At 49.5% G+C, this 17923-nt stretch overlaps 4 protein-coding genes across 4 annotated transcripts; 3 read left to right on the forward strand and 1 right to left on the reverse strand.

Moving 5' to 3' along the window:
- The first annotated feature begins 27 nt into the window (after window positions 1–27).
- Window positions 28–3309, forward strand: EI90DRAFT_3051676 (uncharacterized protein). The gene is made up of 5 exons (XM_039059867.1): window positions 28–498; window positions 551–822; window positions 882–1911; window positions 1963–3000; window positions 3060–3309. The coding sequence occupies exons 1-5, from the start codon at window positions 279–281 to the stop codon at window positions 3185–3187; spliced, it is 2688 nt and encodes an 895-aa protein (XP_038918015.1). The 5' UTR covers window positions 28–278; the 3' UTR covers window positions 3188–3309.
- EI90DRAFT_3051678 (modular protein with glycoside hydrolase family 13 and glycosyltransferase family 5 domains) lies at window positions 3291–12348 on the reverse strand. The gene is made up of 36 exons (XM_039059868.1): window positions 12087–12348; window positions 11856–12006; window positions 11506–11753; window positions 10701–11436; window positions 10491–10631; window positions 9601–10426; window positions 9272–9539; window positions 9028–9200; window positions 8859–8973; window positions 8783–8808; window positions 8704–8715; window positions 8260–8648; window positions 7850–8202; window positions 7714–7796; window positions 7651–7658; window positions 7521–7593; window positions 7370–7468; window positions 7243–7315; window positions 7008–7187; window positions 6923–6956; window positions 6587–6872; window positions 5826–6530; window positions 5553–5772; window positions 5344–5498; window positions 4963–5283; window positions 4705–4909; window positions 4578–4650; window positions 4489–4531; window positions 4248–4436; window positions 4055–4195; window positions 3854–3998; window positions 3786–3797; window positions 3695–3731; window positions 3617–3639; window positions 3523–3558; window positions 3291–3459 (listed from the first exon to the last, which is right to left on the reverse strand). The coding sequence occupies exons 1-36, from the start codon at window positions 12148–12150 to the stop codon at window positions 3449–3451; spliced, it is 6654 nt and encodes a 2217-aa protein (XP_038918016.1). The 5' UTR covers window positions 12151–12348; the 3' UTR covers window positions 3291–3448.
- Window positions 12349–15998: 3650 nt separating this feature from the next.
- Window positions 15999–17240, forward strand: EI90DRAFT_532336 (uncharacterized protein). The gene is made up of 3 exons (XM_039067743.1): window positions 15999–16167; window positions 16240–16293; window positions 16356–17240. The coding sequence occupies exon 3, from the start codon at window positions 16443–16445 to the stop codon at window positions 16923–16925; it is 483 nt and encodes a 160-aa protein (XP_038918017.1). The 5' UTR covers window positions 15999–16167; window positions 16240–16293; window positions 16356–16442; the 3' UTR covers window positions 16926–17240.
- Window positions 16063–16412, forward strand: EI90DRAFT_2816560 (nuclear protein; the record flags this gene model as incomplete). The annotated part of the gene is made up of 3 exons (XM_039053554.1): window positions 16063–16167; window positions 16240–16293; window positions 16356–16412. Coding segments are annotated over 3 exons (216 nt in total), but the record flags the coding sequence as incomplete, so codon positions are not given.
- Window positions 17241–17923: the final 683 nt, after the last annotated feature.

The raw sequence follows: 17923 nt of genomic DNA on the forward strand, positions 1-17923 counted from the left end.
TTCTCGCCCAACACTCTTCAGGCAATAGCTATATATATGCTTATCTCCTCTGGATAATTCTACTCGTCTCTTTCGCTATCATTTCTTTCCTTCGTCATTCACCCGCACGGCGCACTACTGTAGGTGCGGTTTGGACCAAATGGTCAATAAGGCAACACTTCATCGACACCTCTCGCGGCAATTCGGAAGATTCTGTTTCTCGGGCTGGTGTCAGTGCGCGCAAGCGAGGGAGCCAATTGACAGCCTGGCCGATCAATGCTCAGGTCTTTGCCCTTCTGATGATGGTTACCATTGTTTCTGTTCTGACAGTGGCTGGCCCGGACTACATTGCGCCCCGCGCGCACGGTACTGGGTCGACATCTAAACGTTTTTATAATGATTCCATGATGTGTACGAACGCGTCCGCTCCTTCGACATCCCGCCGGGATGACTTGATCATATCCCAGCCCCCGGATTATACAATTCAAAAGGCATGGTGGACCGCTGGTGGTCGTAGCGGTTCGTCATTTCGTTCTACCGCACGGAGGGACATATTTACACCATTAATCAGGGATGATGGCGTTCAGCTTGATACCTGTCTGTGTTTGCATTGCACTCAAAGCCCCGCCATTCGCAATTCTTGCCATTCCGTTTACAATACAGCTTCATTCTGACCGTCTAATGTGGATACACCGCTGGATTGGACGTTTTATTTATCTACTTACTGTGGCTCATGTAGTCACTTGGACAATTCAACTTTGCAAAGACCGCAGGCATGGCAGCTTTGGGACGATTGCTCTTGGGTATACTTATTTATACGATAAGTTTATCTACGGAGTTGTTGTGGGTCCAGCTGGATATTTTGTTGGTTGATCCCACTAGACTTACAGCGATCGATTTAGGCCTTCGTGTGTATGACTTTCTTGGTGATGCTTAGTAGTGCACCCCTTCGAAGAGATCACTACGAGACATTCTACTTTATCCATGTTTTAACAGTCCCCTCAACCCTGGCCTTTTCCGCACTCCATTATCCTCCTCTTGGGTGGTTCTGTTGGAGTGCCTTACTCCTATGGATAATGGAACGTGTATGGAGAGGTATTCGATTTTTCTACACAAACGGTGTCTTTGTCAAACGACCTCCCGCTGACGCGGCTTTCGTACCGTCATCTGAGTCCAGAGATCTTCCGGAAGAATTTGACCCAGCAGATATAGATATGGACGCTGCGTCCATCTCACTATCTGTACACGATACTACCTCGTCCATCACCCGCTTGCTCATCCGCCACACTCGAAATCGATCGGTTGACAGCTCCGGTTCTTACATATCTCATATACCACCAGGATATGCTCGTGCTGAGCTCCTCCCGGGTCGCATGATACGCCTCATTGTTCATACGCCTCGACCCATGAGTTGGGTTGCAGGGCAATATGCTCTACTTAAGATCCCGGATGTTTCATCATGGACAACCCATCCATTCACAATGGCTTCAATGTGCCATTCAGGGAAGGGCTGTATCGGTGATGACGCCGAGAGCTTAATGTCCGCTGGCGGGCCACACGAAATCGTGTTTCTCATTCGAGCGAGGCAGGGTTTCACGCTTGATCTGTGGCATCATGTTAGGAAGCTCACTGCGCAGCCTAACTCAACATCCTATCGTGTGCATGAGCGCCCTTCCTCTGGAATGATTAGCGTGCCGTCTCAGAAATGGGCACCACTCATCCGGGCCCAGGTAGATGGTCCGTTCGGGTCGGCTGCACGGGCAATGTGGACGACGTATTCCACTGTTGTTATCGTTGCTGGCGGGAGTGGCGTTGCGTTCGCATTGAGCGTCTTGGAATACCTGTGTCACGCTCTTTCTCGGAAAGGTGGGGGCGATATGAACGATTGTTCTGTCACCCGGGTGAGATTCCTCTGGGTTGTGAGCGAGTACTGTAAGTTCTTACTTTCTGATCACCGAACTTCACACCCATCTTTTGCTACAGCCCATTTACTTTGGTGCGCTACGACCCTTAGGCGATGCTTGCAACTGGCACCTCAAGGATCCGTTCAGTTGGATCTTTTTGTAACCAATTACACACATCATATCTTAGGTTCCACCCCGCACTACCTTTCCCAGAGTGAGGTGTTCAGTGCCGCACCTGACGAACTCGCGCCCCCGACTATTCCTTTTGGAAGTAGAGGAGATTCGTCACCCTCAGATTCTGATACAGAATCAGGTTTGAGCGACACCGAAAGCATTGTAGACCTCCATTATGCTGCAGACAGCGAGGACGAGCGAGAAGGCGCTCATCGAAGGTCACTCAGCCACACTCAATCTCAGTATACCTCAATATATGGTGACGCGCAAGGAGAGCATTGCGCGGATCTCACAAATTTTGCGGGAGAGGATAGATCACGAGCTCCGGGAGAAGATCAGTTCTCCATGTCTGTGAAGAAAAAGGGAAAGCATATGCGCCGGAAGACGTTAGCTGGGTTTGTGAAGTTGCGTTTGAACACGAAACGAAATCCGAGTCCCCCCGCTAACGAACTCTTCGCGATCACCCAATTGCACCCGGGAATTCCGCTCACGCCGCTGACGGTACCAAGTAGCGTCAACTCAGAAGGTATTCACCCCCCCATCACCAGGGCCGTCTCTCCGACTTCAGTAGCAGGGCCTCGTAGCACTTCCCCTGCGCCGCGTCCATCTAGTCGGCCAGGTCACCTCAGTCCCATCGACAAGCAATCTCACCAGCCAACCCGCTCATACAGTCCGCTTCGCGCACAGCCTTATCCTGCGAGTGACTTTGGCGGGCAACCCAGCCCCCGGGATGACGCACCCTCCCCGGGTGATCGCTCCACCATGCATGCGCATTTACTGCCGCACACGCTAGGGGATGATTCCGATCACATCTTCGACCTCAGTCCCACGGATAGATCCGATCTTGAGTTTACTGCCGCTCTCGCTAGGCGTGGTCGCCCAAGACTGGACCGTATCCTTGCAGAAGAGGTTAATCGTGCTGCTGGTACGCTTGCTGTTGCCTGTCAGTATCCACTTTCATCAATGGAGGGCCATGCACTGATTTGCGTTTTACAAATTTAGCCTGTGGTCCACATTCTCTTACTGCTGTCGTTCGTAAAGTGGTGGCTGCCCAGATTCATCCTGCCCTGGTGTGGAAAGGCGATGAACGCGGCTACATAAATTTCTTTTCCGAAGAGTTTGCTTTCTAATTTCATATCATGCATGGACACTTCTGAACCAGTATGGTACAGCAATTAATAGTTAACCCCAACCATGTTCCTAAAAGAGTAGATGCAATGCCCATAGACCCAAAAATGTATTATTGAGGGTACATTGACAGCACTCGTGAGTTCCAGTGAGTAGGGTAGGATTAAGCCCGTGAGTGATTAAGTCCGTTATGATTGTAGGTATGAAGGCGGCAGGTGGGAACAGATGATGCAAAATGAAGGAATAAAACAAAAGTGATACCTCTAAGGCCGAGCTATAAACGACGGAAATGGTCAGATATACAGTTCCGTCGTAAAATAACGTCAGAATGGCGTACCCAACTGCTCTTTGCGATAGAACCAGAAATAACCAACTGCAGGGTGTGAAAGATGTGAGATTTCTGGACATGAACGTCATTAGTTTGTACCCACCGACGATAACTAGTTGGCAAATGCTGGGAGTGCATTGTCAGCGAGTAATTAGAGTTGTGAAGTCTTTAGAAAACTTACAGCGCCAACCAGAATGGGGCACTAGCAAGAGGACTCCCTGAGGAACAAGTAAGCATGACAGAACTGGAGTACATAGTTGTCTATATCTTGCCTTTCAATCCGCCTGGGAGGAAAAATGTCAGTATTCACATCAGGAAACAAAAGCCGAAGCGAGCGTACTTTGGAAGTCCCATGTTGAAGCATCCGGGAACACACTCGATGGCCCAATGCGATTGGGAGCGGTAGCATGAGCAACCATAACGGCAATAGATCCAATTACTTGCGAAAATGCCAGTGTTGCGCAGACGTGTAGCCGTGACAAGGTCTAGGTTGAGATAAACGGTGGGGATTCAGTCACCCAGCGTCCGTGTAAAAACTCACCTGCAGCAGGATCATGCCCAACCCGACACCTTGAACTGCATCCAATACTCCGAGCCAAAGCCATAGTGAAGTCCCAAGGTATGGACCAGCGGCTCCAGCCCAAGGTATGTACAAGGCAAGCGAAGAGGTACTCCACAATATCTGTTCGATGTTCTGGTCATTAACTTGGCGGCTAGTGGGTTTGGAGGTTTACCTGACACCATCTTGGTGCACCAAGACCGACGGCGAATACAGCCAAAAGCCATGTGTGAGACTGGGCGTAGTACGTCAGAATACCCATCACAACACCCCAAACGAGGATGAAGAATATAAGAACGAGAGCCAGGATAAAGAGCTTGCTGAAAGGGGCACTCCATAGGAAGGCCCAATTTCGTCCGTAGGGCTGATGAATAATGTTAGACCTAACGAATAAGGGGAGCAAATATGCAGCTTACTCCACTCAGCCAGTAGTCCCGAAGAATTTCGGAAGCCAAGAACCTTTTACAATATCAGCATTATGTGGTGTTGACATACTCGAACATACCAAAGAACAAGTTTTCTCCTGAACAAGGTCTTGAGGAAATGAGGTACCTTGGGTGGTACTTGACGGTAGTATTCTTGTTGGAGTATATCAATAAACAAACGAGCGACTAAATTCCCACCCTGCATACCTGGCAATCCGTACGCCATGCAGAAGCCAAAGAGCAAGCACATGGCCGAAAGCGGCCAGAGAATGCATACGATCCACCACGGAGGACGGTAGTCGGCAGGAGCGGCATTCAGTGAGTTACCCCAATACCATAGCGCCGCCACCCAGAGCTGTTGTGATCCCTGTACGATACATGCCCGTAGTGCCCAAACTTCCGTCGCAGCCCCCTACGTCGAGAGAATTCGTAAGCTCGTGAATAGTGCGAACGAGAAACACCTACAGCCTCTTCGCCAAAATTAAGACCGAAAAATGTGAACGCAGCAGCAGATGCAACGGCGTACGACCAAGTCGCCACCCCAGAGAGCAACTTGTGGACGCCCTCGAAGGCCGATGATATGGAGGGTAGACCGATAAGGAAGAACGCCAAAGCGAAGAAGAACCATGGAGCAGTGAGGATCCAGACTGATGGCTTCAGTCTGAACAGCGCATACCAGATCGCCGAAGCGACCAAGAAGATGCCACCAAGGACATACGCTTGCCACTGTTCCTGCCAATTCTGACCGGAAAGGAGTGTGATCTGGAAACTAGTGGCACTTAACATCTGAAGAAAAAAAAAGAACTCAGTGAGCCGGCTTGTGGTGTATGCGCACTTTGCACGAACCTGGCCCAAGGCGATAATAATGGTGTACAGGGGCCAGCTACCAATCTCGCGCTGCAGCAGAATCTGCAGCCTGGTCATCGGGGGCTCATCTCCATGTGGAAGAGGGCCGGAATACTCATCGAGATGGAAAGAAGAGTTGCCATACATGCTTGGAGCTGAGGAAACATGACTAAGACGACCGCAAAGCTTTCACGAGTGACATCACTCACTATCAGGACGTGAGTCCGATGAGGGACCCCACATTGAATCACGATTTGATCGGACACTCATAGCGCTCGAAAGCTTATCCTTTTTCACTTTCTCGAAGAATTGTGCTTCGCTCTTCGTCAAGAATTTCTCAATCGATAATTCTCCCTTTGAATTTTCAGCGTTTAGGTCTTGTAATTTCTCCACGAAGCTTTGCGCCACTTCTCCATCAGCGTCAGTGAACTGGAAACAACGCATGTCAGCAGTGGACTGATAGTTGGGTAAAAGATACTCACAGAGGCAATAGCCTTGTTCAATGGAGATGAAGCACCCTTTTCGTCCATTATAGATGTGATTGACTCCGCCGAAGAAAGCCGGTGATGAAGGAAAGGTCGATTGATCACGGCGTGCTCGTCAAGGAAGGGGTCCGGAACGTGTGTTTGGTCCTTTGCTATCTGACGATTTGCTCTTGACAAAAAGTTACCGAATCCTTCGTCCGTGGGTTGCGACCCATGATCGGAGCCAGATTCAACAGGGTGCGAGAAGTAGTCCGCGCCGCCACCTCGTTCATTTGGTGTCGTAGACGCAAGGCTGACTGTGCTTAAAGGTCTTCGAAGTTGGCCATATGGCACGTTTGGACTCAGGAATTGCTGTGAGTTGACGGCAACGCGCGAACCTCCAGCATCCCACTCAGGCTGCACGGGTTCTGGCTGGGCCTCAGGCTCCCAATCATCATGATCCACACCGATAGGCAGAGGTCCCAAAGTATCACAATCGGACTCCCTGAATGCATTTTCGCCTGCATGAGAACGGCTGACGTGAATACTTCGCCGATGGAAGTCCTCCATCTTCTGACGCCATTCAACTACTGGGAAACGTTGAACAGCAGACCGAGCACGAAGTAAGGCGCGCTCCTCGGTCGTTGATTTCAGCGCCAGTTTGATCGTCTTCGATAGCTGGGAAAGCATGTGGGCAGTTGAGGTAGACTCCACTGGGAACCACTGTACGAGTGCAAACGTCAGCCCATCACTTCAGGCAGACAGAAGCAGTCACTCACCCAGCCAGGCATTAAACCGAGGCCGCCTAGACGACTACCGACACCCAATGCACCTTTACGACCAAACTCCACGGCTACAAGTCCGAAAGGCTCATCTCGTGATGGAATCAAAGCAAAATCTGCTCCGCTAAAGAGGAAAGGAGGGAGGGCGGTGAACTCTGGCTTTGAAAAGACCTTCTCCGGATGCATCTTCATAAGACGGGCGAGTTTTTCCGCCGCAAATCTGCCGTAAAGATCAATGACGGGACCAACGCAGATAACTTGAATGTCGTTGCGTTTTGCCAACCTGGGCGAAGGCTGAGCGATAGAATGCGATGGTCGAGAAAAGCGACTTACAGCCCGGGAAGCACATCTGCGATAAGATCCACACCTGACGAGTGCATTAGCTTTGACTGAGAAACAAAGTACCAAAAGCGCCCACCTTTTTGCTTTGACCACCGACCAACAAACACGAACAAGTTAGAATTTGGGTCTTGAGCAATGCCTGCCCATTCCTGAGCCTGGCGCTTGAGCTCCGGCCGCGCGGCCTCAGCAACCTCGTCGACCTTGATTTCTTTCACAGATGGAGCATTCTCGTCAAGAGCTTCGATGTCACTCGGATCTATTGGTACAGCGACTCAGTAAAGTCTCCCTTTGAGCGTGGGCGACAAGCCTACCAGGATTAGGAAGAGAGTCGACGTGCTTCAGAGTCCATAACGCGGGATATCGAGCCCAACTACGCTTGCCATACTAGGGGAACTTGGTAAGTAGAGGTTGCAATTTGATCGGCCTCGCTGGGCGCACCTTATCGGAGACACCAGCCACGCCAATACTCTTCTGGTGATCCGCGATGAAAGACGCAGCGGCATGAAGAAGGTTGAAAGTGTTTCCAAATTGGACGTACTGAAAGGCGTCGTCAGCTTCGTCTGTATTTAAGGACATCTTGCCAGCTTACTTTGGTACAGGTTTCCTTGCTTATATTGAAAGCCGAACAAACTTCCCTCATTTCTTCCTTGGTTCGTAGTGGCCTACAGCCGTCACTGTAGTTAGATCATTCGAGGCCAAGAAGATGAAAACCATCATACCATAATCCCTATAGATCATGTTAGCGCACGCCACTCAAGCGGAATCGGAGGACAACAACTAACCTGGAACTCTGCATTGTGCAACGACAAACAAACAGGTAAAACCTTAGGGAGTAAGTAAAGTGGTACGAGAGCCCCGTGGTAATCTTTGCCATAAAGTTAGCAAATAATCTGGTGGTGTGACATGACAAGCCCCTACCATTGATGTGATATATGTCAACTAGGGGGAAGCGTATGACGGTGGCAGCGATGGCTTGATTCCACGTCGAATAGTATATCGCAGAGCTAAGGTCATCCATGCGAGGGGGGTAGGGATCCGATTTCGTTTGGGCCCGGAATACAGGGCTGTCCAAAATTACATAAGTAATGTTGTCTAGGACGTGGGTCTCGACCTCAATCAGGTAGGGTTGGCCAAAGATGATCACTTCAATGGGTTCTGCTGGTTCGCCTTGAGGATACTCGAGGTCCTTGACTTTTGGTATAACCCAGATTAAGTCGACATCCGTCATGGCTTTACCCATCAAAGATGACATGACTCCCAGACCGCCGATCCTAGGGATCCAAATTAAGTTATCAATTCACATGTGAATCGAATAGGATCGAACTCACTTGACTTTGAGCTTCCAATCGATGATCTCATACTCCATGGTTGCAATAAGGACCTTCCGACGTTTGTTCGGGACCTCAGGCCACCCAATGAGGTCCTTTTGCTTGCTGTGACCAAAATGGAATATACTGTCATCTTGCGTCGACCCATCCTTCTCCTTGGATCCCAAGAGAGGGAAATAAGTGTGATGAGAATCCTTGGGTTTTATACCATACTGATTGATCTTGATTCCGTAGAACGACCAACGGAAGATGAAGACGGCCAGTGTGGCAGTTATGAGCGGTATGGAAAGGAGGAGACCATACATGATCGCGGCAACGACGGAGCGACCACGAGGTTCAAGCCACCATCTTCCAGTGCGGTCATCGATGACGACTGCCCAAGCGAGATGCTACTCAAAGTCATTAATACATGTTATCATTGAAAACAAATTACGAATAACTTACTGGATGCGGAGGCTGATACGAATCGGAGCAAGATGTGAATTGTTAGAAGGGAATCAAAAGGACGACGTCCACAACTCACGGTTGTCATGTTAAGATAATTTGGAGCTGCGAAAGTTTGTGAATGGGATGCATTCAGTGCGGACGTTGCCACATACCAGCGGAGTTGGGGGGAAGACGATCCAGAACTCCATCCCCATCAGTATCGCCATAAAAGTAATCGTCGTACGCATATACATTGAGTTGGATGTTAGTGGGCCAACGAGCCATGACCTGTGAGCGAAAAGGCTCAGTGGAGTTGTAACGTGAGAGACAAATCAGACCTGCCTCGAGCTCCCAGTAGTTTCTATCGTTAAGCTTGAATGTAGACAACGTCCCCTTGTCAAAGCCCCACTTATTAAAAGCGCCTCGTGCCAAGTATTGAGGAACACGACGTTGCTGACCAAAGCCACGATCGGCGTGCACAATATACGTGGACGAAGTGACAATACTTGACCAGTCTAAATACGGAATCACACGATCATGAATTCCCACCTGGTCGAATGGAGGATTTGCAATATTGAAAGCTCACATTGTATCATGAGATGTTGGCCTGGCCAGCCTGGGTTCTTGGGGAACAAGGAGGATTCGATGGTGGTGGTCGATTCCCAATCTGTCCAATTGTTCCATGTCTGACCGAAATCAGTCGATATTCGGAACCTCTCTGCACCCAACGCCTTATGGTTGAACGTATACTTCCCGCCGGACGACCCAAACGAGGCGGAATCATAATCGCCAGTCAGTGGGAAAACCATTACGTTGTTAGCCGACCCTTTCCTCAACAGCAGGTGGTCGACAGCCTACGATGGAACATACGAGTTTTAGTTCATTGAGTATGGCGATATGAACAAAAATGCCCACGTTTGTGTTAGCATCGCCCGCAGAGTTTGGGGCGTTCGTAAGAGTGATCTGAACAATACCATCTGGCACGTTTTGAAGCGTACCAGACCACGACCAGGCTGATATTTGGCCCGAAGGAACGGTGGATGGAATGGGATTATTAACGGCACCACAATTACCCTGCTTGATCGTTGGCTGTGAGAATTGCCCATTCGAAGAAACGTTCACACTGAGGGCAGAGGTAACGCCTGAACAACTCATAACCGTATTAAACTCAAGCGTGATGTCAATACTGGTCGAGTCGGACAGAATGCGCGCATCATGACCAGGAGTAAACCTCGTCAAAGCCGGACGAGGTGCGACCCAGACAGACTCATTGACCAGGAGCTTGAAACCGTAGAGGGGCAGAGAGATCTTGGGTATACAGCCACGCCATGGGGCCTTGGAGTTATTGTAGTATGACTCTGGGGAAACTGAAAGGTTGTATGTTTCGAAGGGAGGCAAAAGATTGCGGACCGCGGTACCCGCCGGGAATGGAGCACGCATCCTTTGGCTTCCATTTTTTACCGTGCAGTCGAAGGTATAATCGACGGTCGCGTTCTCATTGGTGTAGATCAACCAAAGAGGGTCAGCTACACTGCCATCCTTGTTCGTAAGGTTTTGACCAGAGGCCGGCAAGCGCACAACACTCCATAACCCAACCTCAGTCGGAGTTCCGTTCGAGCCAGGCCGGTAGATGTCATACGTCCAACTGTTCAGCTGCTCCAAACCGAAGCCATCAAGGAGCGAGGGATAAGCAGACCGCAAATAATAGAAATGCGACATTTGCACGCGACCTGGGGCGGTACTATGAACAGAGGCGTTATTAGTTATCGAATTTCGGCGAGAAAAAAAATGCGATGCTAGCTTACGGATCAAAATGATCATACGAGTTCCATTCATCTTGACATCCAATCGCTGCTCTATCCATTGCCATGTGGAAGTATTGCTCCGACCCAAGCCTATAGCAGCCATGTCGTACCCATGCTTGACTTGAACTCATCGCCTGACGACTATAAAAGTAGAAGGGCGGCTAGTGAGTCCCAGCGGTCGAAAAGCCAAATTGACGACATGATACACACCCAAAGAGATAGTTACTGGCGGTGTTATCGAAGAGATAGAAGCCTTGCTCTTCACCATAGTAAACAAGAGCAACGCCTGGCATGAGCATTGTGGTGATGAACGTTCCCAACGATTGTCTGATAGTGCCATTTGCCAACCCAGGCCAGCGATACACATCGAAGTTACTCATCCCAAACATGTGCTTCGGATCGACTTCATTCGTATTCGGATTCAGGAAATCATTGTCGACGAACAACTGGTACCATGACGTGACGAAATTAGGTGGTAGATCGTACGCGGCCTCAAGATTACCATCCATTCCGAGGAACCGAGTAAGATAACGGTATACCGAATAGTGGAAGGTGATCGCATCGATACCATTCAGGCCTGCCTGGCGCATGAAGTACTGCTTTTGAGAATCGGAGCCGTTCATCGCCAGAGCGACATCGAAAGGAGGTCTTTGATTCGGCATACGACCTCGTCCGACGTAAAGTGAACCAAAGGTGTCACCACCAGTGACTTCACCAGTGATTAAGAAGTTGTTCTTTTTGAGTTTTTTGGCACAGCTACGTGTATGAGTAGCCCATGCAGCGATAGCGTTTACGCTGACTTGGATGGACTTGTCTATACGGATTGCATCTATGTCCAACGCTTCTATTGTGAGACAGGCATAAACTTGAATTTTGGCCATAACATCCGGGTTCCACTCCCTAAGACGATCTTGTACGCCAGCGAACTTCGACAATTGACGTTGCCCTTACGGTTGGAATCACAGTGAGCTGAGCACTAAAACCAAATCCCGGGGGAAAGTGAACAAAAACGTACAATCAGGGTGCACACCAAAAGCTTCCATATCACCATATTGATCAAATTCTGAAGCGTAGCACCCTTTAACGTCCAGAGCGTAAGGTTGACCATTGTCGAGCCAGAAGTTAGGATACACGCAAGAGTCATTGCGTTGATTAGAGTATTTGAAGTCTTGATACTCGTTTATGCCCCAGGGTGCATAAAGAGGATGTTTCCAGTAAACATCATATTCTCCAAGGTCGAATGGTGCGGATTTGTTGACATAACTAAAAAAGGGAAGAAGGATATTGATCGTAGTTAGCGGTAACCGGGGAAGTACATCATAAGCCATTCAATAAACGACTTTACGCAATTGGTGAAATACGTACGGTGCCCAACCTAGCAGATCGGCCATAGTACCAACGGTAAAATCAAGCATGATATACATGCCACGAGCATGGATCGCGTCAATGGCAGCTACCCAATCACTAATAGTGCCCCAATGTGGGTCCATCAACGAAAAATCCAGCGGGGAATAACCTGAACGATAGACCGAGGAGAGGAAAATAGGAAGAGAAATGTCAGAAACGAAAGGGGTGAGAAGGCGCTTGTAGACGTACTGTCGGCTTGCCAAGGCATATTCAGGAATGGGGTACCAGCAATGAAAATGACTCCGATACCCATCCCTTTGAGATAGTCCAGGTGGGCTACGAGGCCTTTCAAGTCGCCTCCATATCGAAGTTGTGTTTCCCGCCAATCATTTTCGAACCTGGTCTGGAAAAAATCGTTGTTTGCAGGGTCCCCATCTGCAAACTTGTCCAACAACACAGTGTAAACAGGCAGAGCCCGCCAGTTCTTTGGTGATGGTGTGTACGTTGTATTCGTGCGGTTGGTAGAGTAGTCAGTGACGAGCGTCGCCGACTGGTTCATGTTTAGGTTATAATCTGCCAGTTCAGCCTTGTAAACGAGAGCTTGAGTGGGCAGAGGACGAAAGGTGAAGAGTGCAACAAGCATGAAGCCCGCCGCCAACAGCGGCCGGTTCCACCAGGGAGGTGGCATAGTATGGCAGACTGGAAAGAGAGCAGGTCGAAAACAAGGAATGGAAAAGGCCAAGCGTGTTTGTGATTGAATTACGGGTGATACCGATTAAGGCACCGCTTACACAGGGTTTCGCCCACACATCCGTGCAATTCAAGGCTGGCGAACGGCAAGACCAAAGGCGGGGGACTGTGCCCATAGCTCACACCCATCGGCCATGTTCCACCCAGTTTTTCTCCTATTTTTAATTGCGTTCGGTAAATGGATTCCTTTATAACAAATTACATCTAATCCCATGTCAATCTCGCCCAGGTTAATGCTCCAGTGCGTTTCCAACGAGCGCTTCCTGCAATACCATCCGGACAACCCCGCCAACATAAGCAACCATAGACCAACCAAGCGCAAGCGCTAGGCAGACCACCAGCCTACGCAAGCGCTAACGCACAACTCGACCGGCAATCGCTCGGCATTGCCATCGATCACGACCTTATTGGGCATTGTCAGTGTGTAATCATTCAGTCCCACCACGGTTGAAGAATTAATGTTATCGACTTGTCTGTGCACTGGCTGCCATGCAGTAATCCATGCAGCGCCCCAACACAGACACGATAATCTCCACGGCCAACCGTGTTTGTGCCACCTCCCATTCAACGCTCATTGCTTTTTTGATGCAGATTTTGGCGTCTCATGCTCGTTTTTCACATTCCAATTGCTGTGCTTATAAAATTAGAAATTATAGAGGGGAATCGTTATGCATGCTGTGCTCGAGGCCGAGAGAAAGAGAGTGTGCGTGTGTGTGTACAGATGCCAGCCTGAACGTGTCGCACATTTTGGCTGTGACGCCAGCTCATTTTCAACTGGACTTCATGATCGTCACCTGCCAACAGGTACCGAAGAAATGCAGCGAGACTTGCATAACAACGTACCGGGCAAGCCGTTGGGCAACTGGAAGCCATCCGTAAGACGCTGCAGCAAGGTATAATTTTATCACCGCCAAATTGCGAATATCCCAAAATCGGGGGGACGGCGGACGCGAGAAGTGGCTGTACTCTATACTCTAATTGCCCGAAAAGGATAACTCACAAACTCGGGGCCGCCCGGTCGACTTGTAATCCCATGAGAATCGTACATAGTTGGGCGCCGTGAAAACGTGAAGATTCCACACCGACCGATTTTGTTGTAAACGCGGCGTTCCAAGTACGACAACCCGCCTCAGCGGTTCATTCGCAGGGCAGAAGTAGGATAATATAACTAAAAAGTACATACAGCCCATATTTATACTCTATTCTAGTTTTTTTCTCTGCGCAAGCGCTCACGCAGGTGCTTAGTCACCCGTAGAATATTCTTCTAACTGGCGGAATTATTGCCTTGATCTCTAATATAATCTGGTAGCGCCCGGCGCATCTCGTGGCCAAGTTTGGTACATAGTGAAAAATGCCCCTCACGAAAGGCCAAAAGGTGCAACATCCGTTAAGCACCCTGTGTGGTTCGGGTTTTCCGATTGGATGCTATTTTTGTGTTTGGCTGTGCACTCCCAGATCCCCTCGCCAGGTGTGGGCACGTTGGTATGCACTGGATGCCGAATGATCAGGTATCGCACTTCGAGAAATTCACGTTGAATTATCAATCTTGGAGCAATGATGTCGGAAACTCCGACTCCGGGACCGAATCTCGGTGAAAACTGATTCAGGGCACATGATGACCGGTGGTTGTCGGCTATTATTCCGAACTTGATGCAATGAGGTCACGCGCTCCCGGCTAAATCGAGCCCAACGCCTTATATAGTACCATGTACAGTGTATCTGTTTTGCCTTCATCGCCCCGCAGCCACCCAGAGCTGCCCGAATATGATAATCCTTACGTGACAACGACCGACCGCCCGCCTCACTCATCATCATCAGCATCGATTTGTAATCTTTTGATAATCTATCCATGGACATCGCTTCCGGCCATCCTCATCATGTCAGCGGGAGATGAAAGCAGCTTCGAACGCTGGCACCACGCCCAGGCGATATGTGACATTCAGGAAGCTGCGTTCCTAGCTCAAAGATCAGAGCCAATCAACAGCCCTCCCAACCCAAAGAGGCAAATCAGCCTTTCTCCATCGATCCAGTGCGCCAAAAAACGTGTCCCTTGATTTCTTTAATCTGGCATCAGCTCATCCTGCCCCAAACCAAGCACTCGCCATCTAACACCACCTCGAGCAATCTTCATCCCTTCTCTTCTTTTGATTCGGAACTGGAGAAACCCACGCGCACTCCATCGCCACGAGGAAGCTGTTTTCATCCACTTTTGGGCTTCTGCCGATAAGCCAAATGTTCAGCTGGACGCACCGGATATGGCGAAACAACCTTCTCAACCCTTCCACATCTAGGAACCACGTCCCACCGCTGGACCGGCATTCATAAAGAATGCCTCTCATAGTTCCCGTACCCGCCGCGAACAGACGCTCGGCGTTAAAAAATGGTGCCCAATACTGTCTCATACAAGACGCCCCCGTCCGATCTGCTATATTATCGATGACGTTGGACGATATCGTTCCCACAAAGCTCATGCAAATCGAGGAGACGCATTCCCACATGCATCAAAGGGTTTGTTATGATGGGAAATCGTGCAATCTGAAGTGTTATATGAATAGATTGCGGAAAAGGCGCGGGAGTCCTTGAGAAGTGAATGTTGGGATCTCAAACGGACGGAAGTGGCTGGCACTGGTGGTTCTCGTATGCAGACTCCAGTGAGAGGGCTGGCTAATCGCCGGTCACAAGGTAGGTAGCGTGGCTGCGGGTCAGCATAGTTCACCTTTCATACCGCTTCATATGGTGGTTGCATCGCGGAGGATCGATTCGTCCGTGGCGTGAGATATCCTCATGCCACCCGCCCGCAAATCCAAAGCTGATGCCATATACCAGACACGTTCTTGTTGGCCATACCAGAATGAGACGCATTCTAACAGTTGAGCGTTTGAGACACTCGGCGGCGGCGGTGCGGTCATTAATGCCCCCCGGGACGAGATGGGGAAGATTCAATTATCGTTTGATATTATGTTACTCGCGAAAACGAGGGATATGACTTGTATGAATGAGTTCTGAAAGACTGGCCCGACTCAGACGCTGAGTGAGACAAGTGCTTGCAAATTTCCAATGTTATGCAGCTCGACGGCCGAATAAAAGGATAAGGATAAGCTCAACGTCAGCCGTCAACGACCGCATTTTCCCTCCGAATCGCGCCTGGCTGAACATTCCGTTTACATCCTTGCTTTGCAAATTACGGAGCTGTCATATTAGTGATTAGTTAAACCAAGTGGCTGATTCTCGAAATAATAACCAAGGAAAGTTCCGTAACAACAGGCGATTGCGCGTCGCCTCGAGGGTTAGGTTCCATCTCACTTATAAAGAGCTAGTCACCGCCATCCGCTTAGTTCTCTCTCTCTCCATCCCCATTCCACAACATCCCCTCATCGTAAACCTTCATTTCTGTCCTTAGCGCTTTCCACGCTATTCCACCGACAACCGAGCAAATACTTTTCAGCGTCTATAGCATTCACACAAGCCAGCCACCATGCCAGCAAAACGTAGATGCCAGGCTACTCATGAGCAGTGCAAGTCCGCTGCTATTCGCATCGTGGGGGATTGTCCTCACTGCAATGCACACTTCTGTGGTACAGTACGTTCTGTGGTGTTAACGTCTTGTGTTTCGTCGCTAACATGTTCCCCCCCTTCCCCCTTCCCCTTCCAGCATCGTCTACCCGAGCACCACGCCTGCCCGAAGATGGCGGACTGCAGGCAAGAGGTGAGCCTATTCCTATTCTTGATCATCTTTGGACTTTATTCCTAACATACTGGTGATGTTAGTCCTTTGAGAGGAACAAGGCCAAGCTCGAGTCTGAGCGCACCGTTGCATCCAAGTTGGGCGTCGTATAACCTCAAGGGCTGATGTGAATGGCCCCCTCCCGAGGCGTCCATGTAACCTACATCTTTCCTTTCCTGCCTATTCTCATCCCAATTCCGCCTCCGCCTCACTCGTTCTTACGGGACTGGATGCCATCAACCCGCGTGGAGCGGACAACGCACAGCACAATCACCCTTTCACTGTTCATTTTTGGACTTCTTCGTGCAAGAGTGTTTGAAATGGGACCCCAACCCCGTTTCCGACCACGTCGTCCATTCAATCCTCGTATAGACGACACGTTCACCCTCAACATCTCTGTAATCTTCCTTCATCATCCAGCATCCCCCCTTCCTTCCCCTTTCTTCATGAATAGGTTCTTCTTGCATACCCCTAACCCTGATACGTATTTTCCTAAGGTCTTCATAACCGTTAATTTCATACAGCATACAGCCTTACTTTTCCAGCGTTTCCACCTCACACCTTCAGAGTCGTCTGACCGAAACTGGAACGTTAGTAATATGAATTTATCATAAAGCTTAACGGTCTTTCGCTCGGCCGAAGGGGTGTCTTATTGGTCTCACATGTTGAACCAGGACATTTATGGCTCATCCACATTTCCCCCTCCCTTTGACCCTCCCCCCCTTTCCAACCCCTTGCCCCCTTCACACACACACCACCACCACTACTGCACACATATCTTCTTATGATCTATTGGACATAGTGCCCTGATCTCCTCCGTATTTTCTCCCCCCTTTTGAGTATGCTCCTTGCTGTAGCTAGTCGTGTCGCATAGTTTTCTCTTTTGGTCGTCTGCCCATATACACATTAAGCTGACGGTTTCAAATTAGTATCATATTATGAAGTTTTCATTTTTCCTTGGTCCGATCGGATTAAGCGCCAATGAATTGAAACGACGCTGTTGTTGCGGTCAGTATCCAAATATATTGAATTGGCGTTTATATTTTTTTTCTAGGCTTCATGTAACATGAGAATTTGGTTGAAGGACTTATTGAGAAATGGATTGGGAATTTTCACGCCTCCTCGTGAGCTCCGGCATAAGGCTAATTTGGTTGTCCGTCTGTTGTTCTCTCGGATCTCTCCAACATTGTACCTACGGTTCCTCGTGTGAGACGTCGTGACGAACCGTGAGTGCCACTGAGCATCGAGAGCTATTGAGCTAACGTAGATGGTCCTTCCCCTATTTTACTCCTATCCGTTGGGGGAACTGTTCTGCTCTCCGTTCGATTTGCTCAAACCAACCCCCCACCCTCCGGTAGTACTTGGTGAACACGGAACAATTCGAAATTCGTCCGCTTGGGTCTTCCGTAAGAGAAATCATCCAAAGCTATGTCTTCGAAGCAAGTAGCCGGTCAGCGGGTGCAGCAAGTTGTTTCTCATCTCACCCCTTCCGATCATAATCCCGTCGGTAAGATGGAGTCCCTGTTCTAGTTCCATTCTCCTCCCCCTCCCCTTGTTTTTTTTTTGGGTCTACGTGTACATGCATGGCTGGCTTTGGAACCAAGCCTTGTAG

The sequence above is a fragment of the Cantharellus anzutake genome, assembly GCF_015039405.1.
Source record: "Cantharellus anzutake strain C23 chromosome Unknown EI90scaffold_16, whole genome shotgun sequence".
NCBI classification, from domain to species: Eukaryota; Fungi; Basidiomycota; class Agaricomycetes; order Cantharellales; family Hydnaceae; genus Cantharellus; species Cantharellus anzutake.

Excerpts from the sequence above, each read along its gene's own strand:
- EI90DRAFT_3051676 (XM_039059867.1), top strand. The coding sequence starts at position 279 with ATGATGGTTACCATTGTTTCTGTTCTGACAGTGGCTGGCCCGGACTAC. Across the intron at positions 823-881 it reads AGTTTATCTACGGAGTTGTT|GCCTTCGTGTGTATGACTTT; the intron begins GTGGGTCCAGCT and ends CGATCGATTTAG. Across the intron at positions 1,912-1,962 it reads CTGGGTTGTGAGCGAGTACT|CCCATTTACTTTGGTGCGCT; the intron begins GTAAGTTCTTAC and ends CTTTTGCTACAG.
- EI90DRAFT_532336 (XM_039067743.1), top strand. The coding sequence starts at position 16,443 with ATGGCCCCCTCCCGAGGCGTCCATGTAACCTACATCTTTCCTTTCCTG.
- EI90DRAFT_3051678 (XM_039059868.1), bottom strand. The coding sequence starts at position 12,150 with ATGGGTATCGGAGTCATTTTCATTGCTGGTACCCCATTCCTGAATATG. Across the intron at positions 11,754-11,855 it reads GATCTGCTAGGTTGGGCACC|TTATGTCAACAAATCCGCAC; the intron begins GTACGTATTTCA and ends TCCCTTTTTTAG. Across the intron at positions 7,316-7,369 it reads TGGCTGGTGTCTCCGATAAG|TATGGCAAGCGTAGTTGGGC; the intron begins GTGCGCCCAGCG and ends AAGTTCCCCTAG.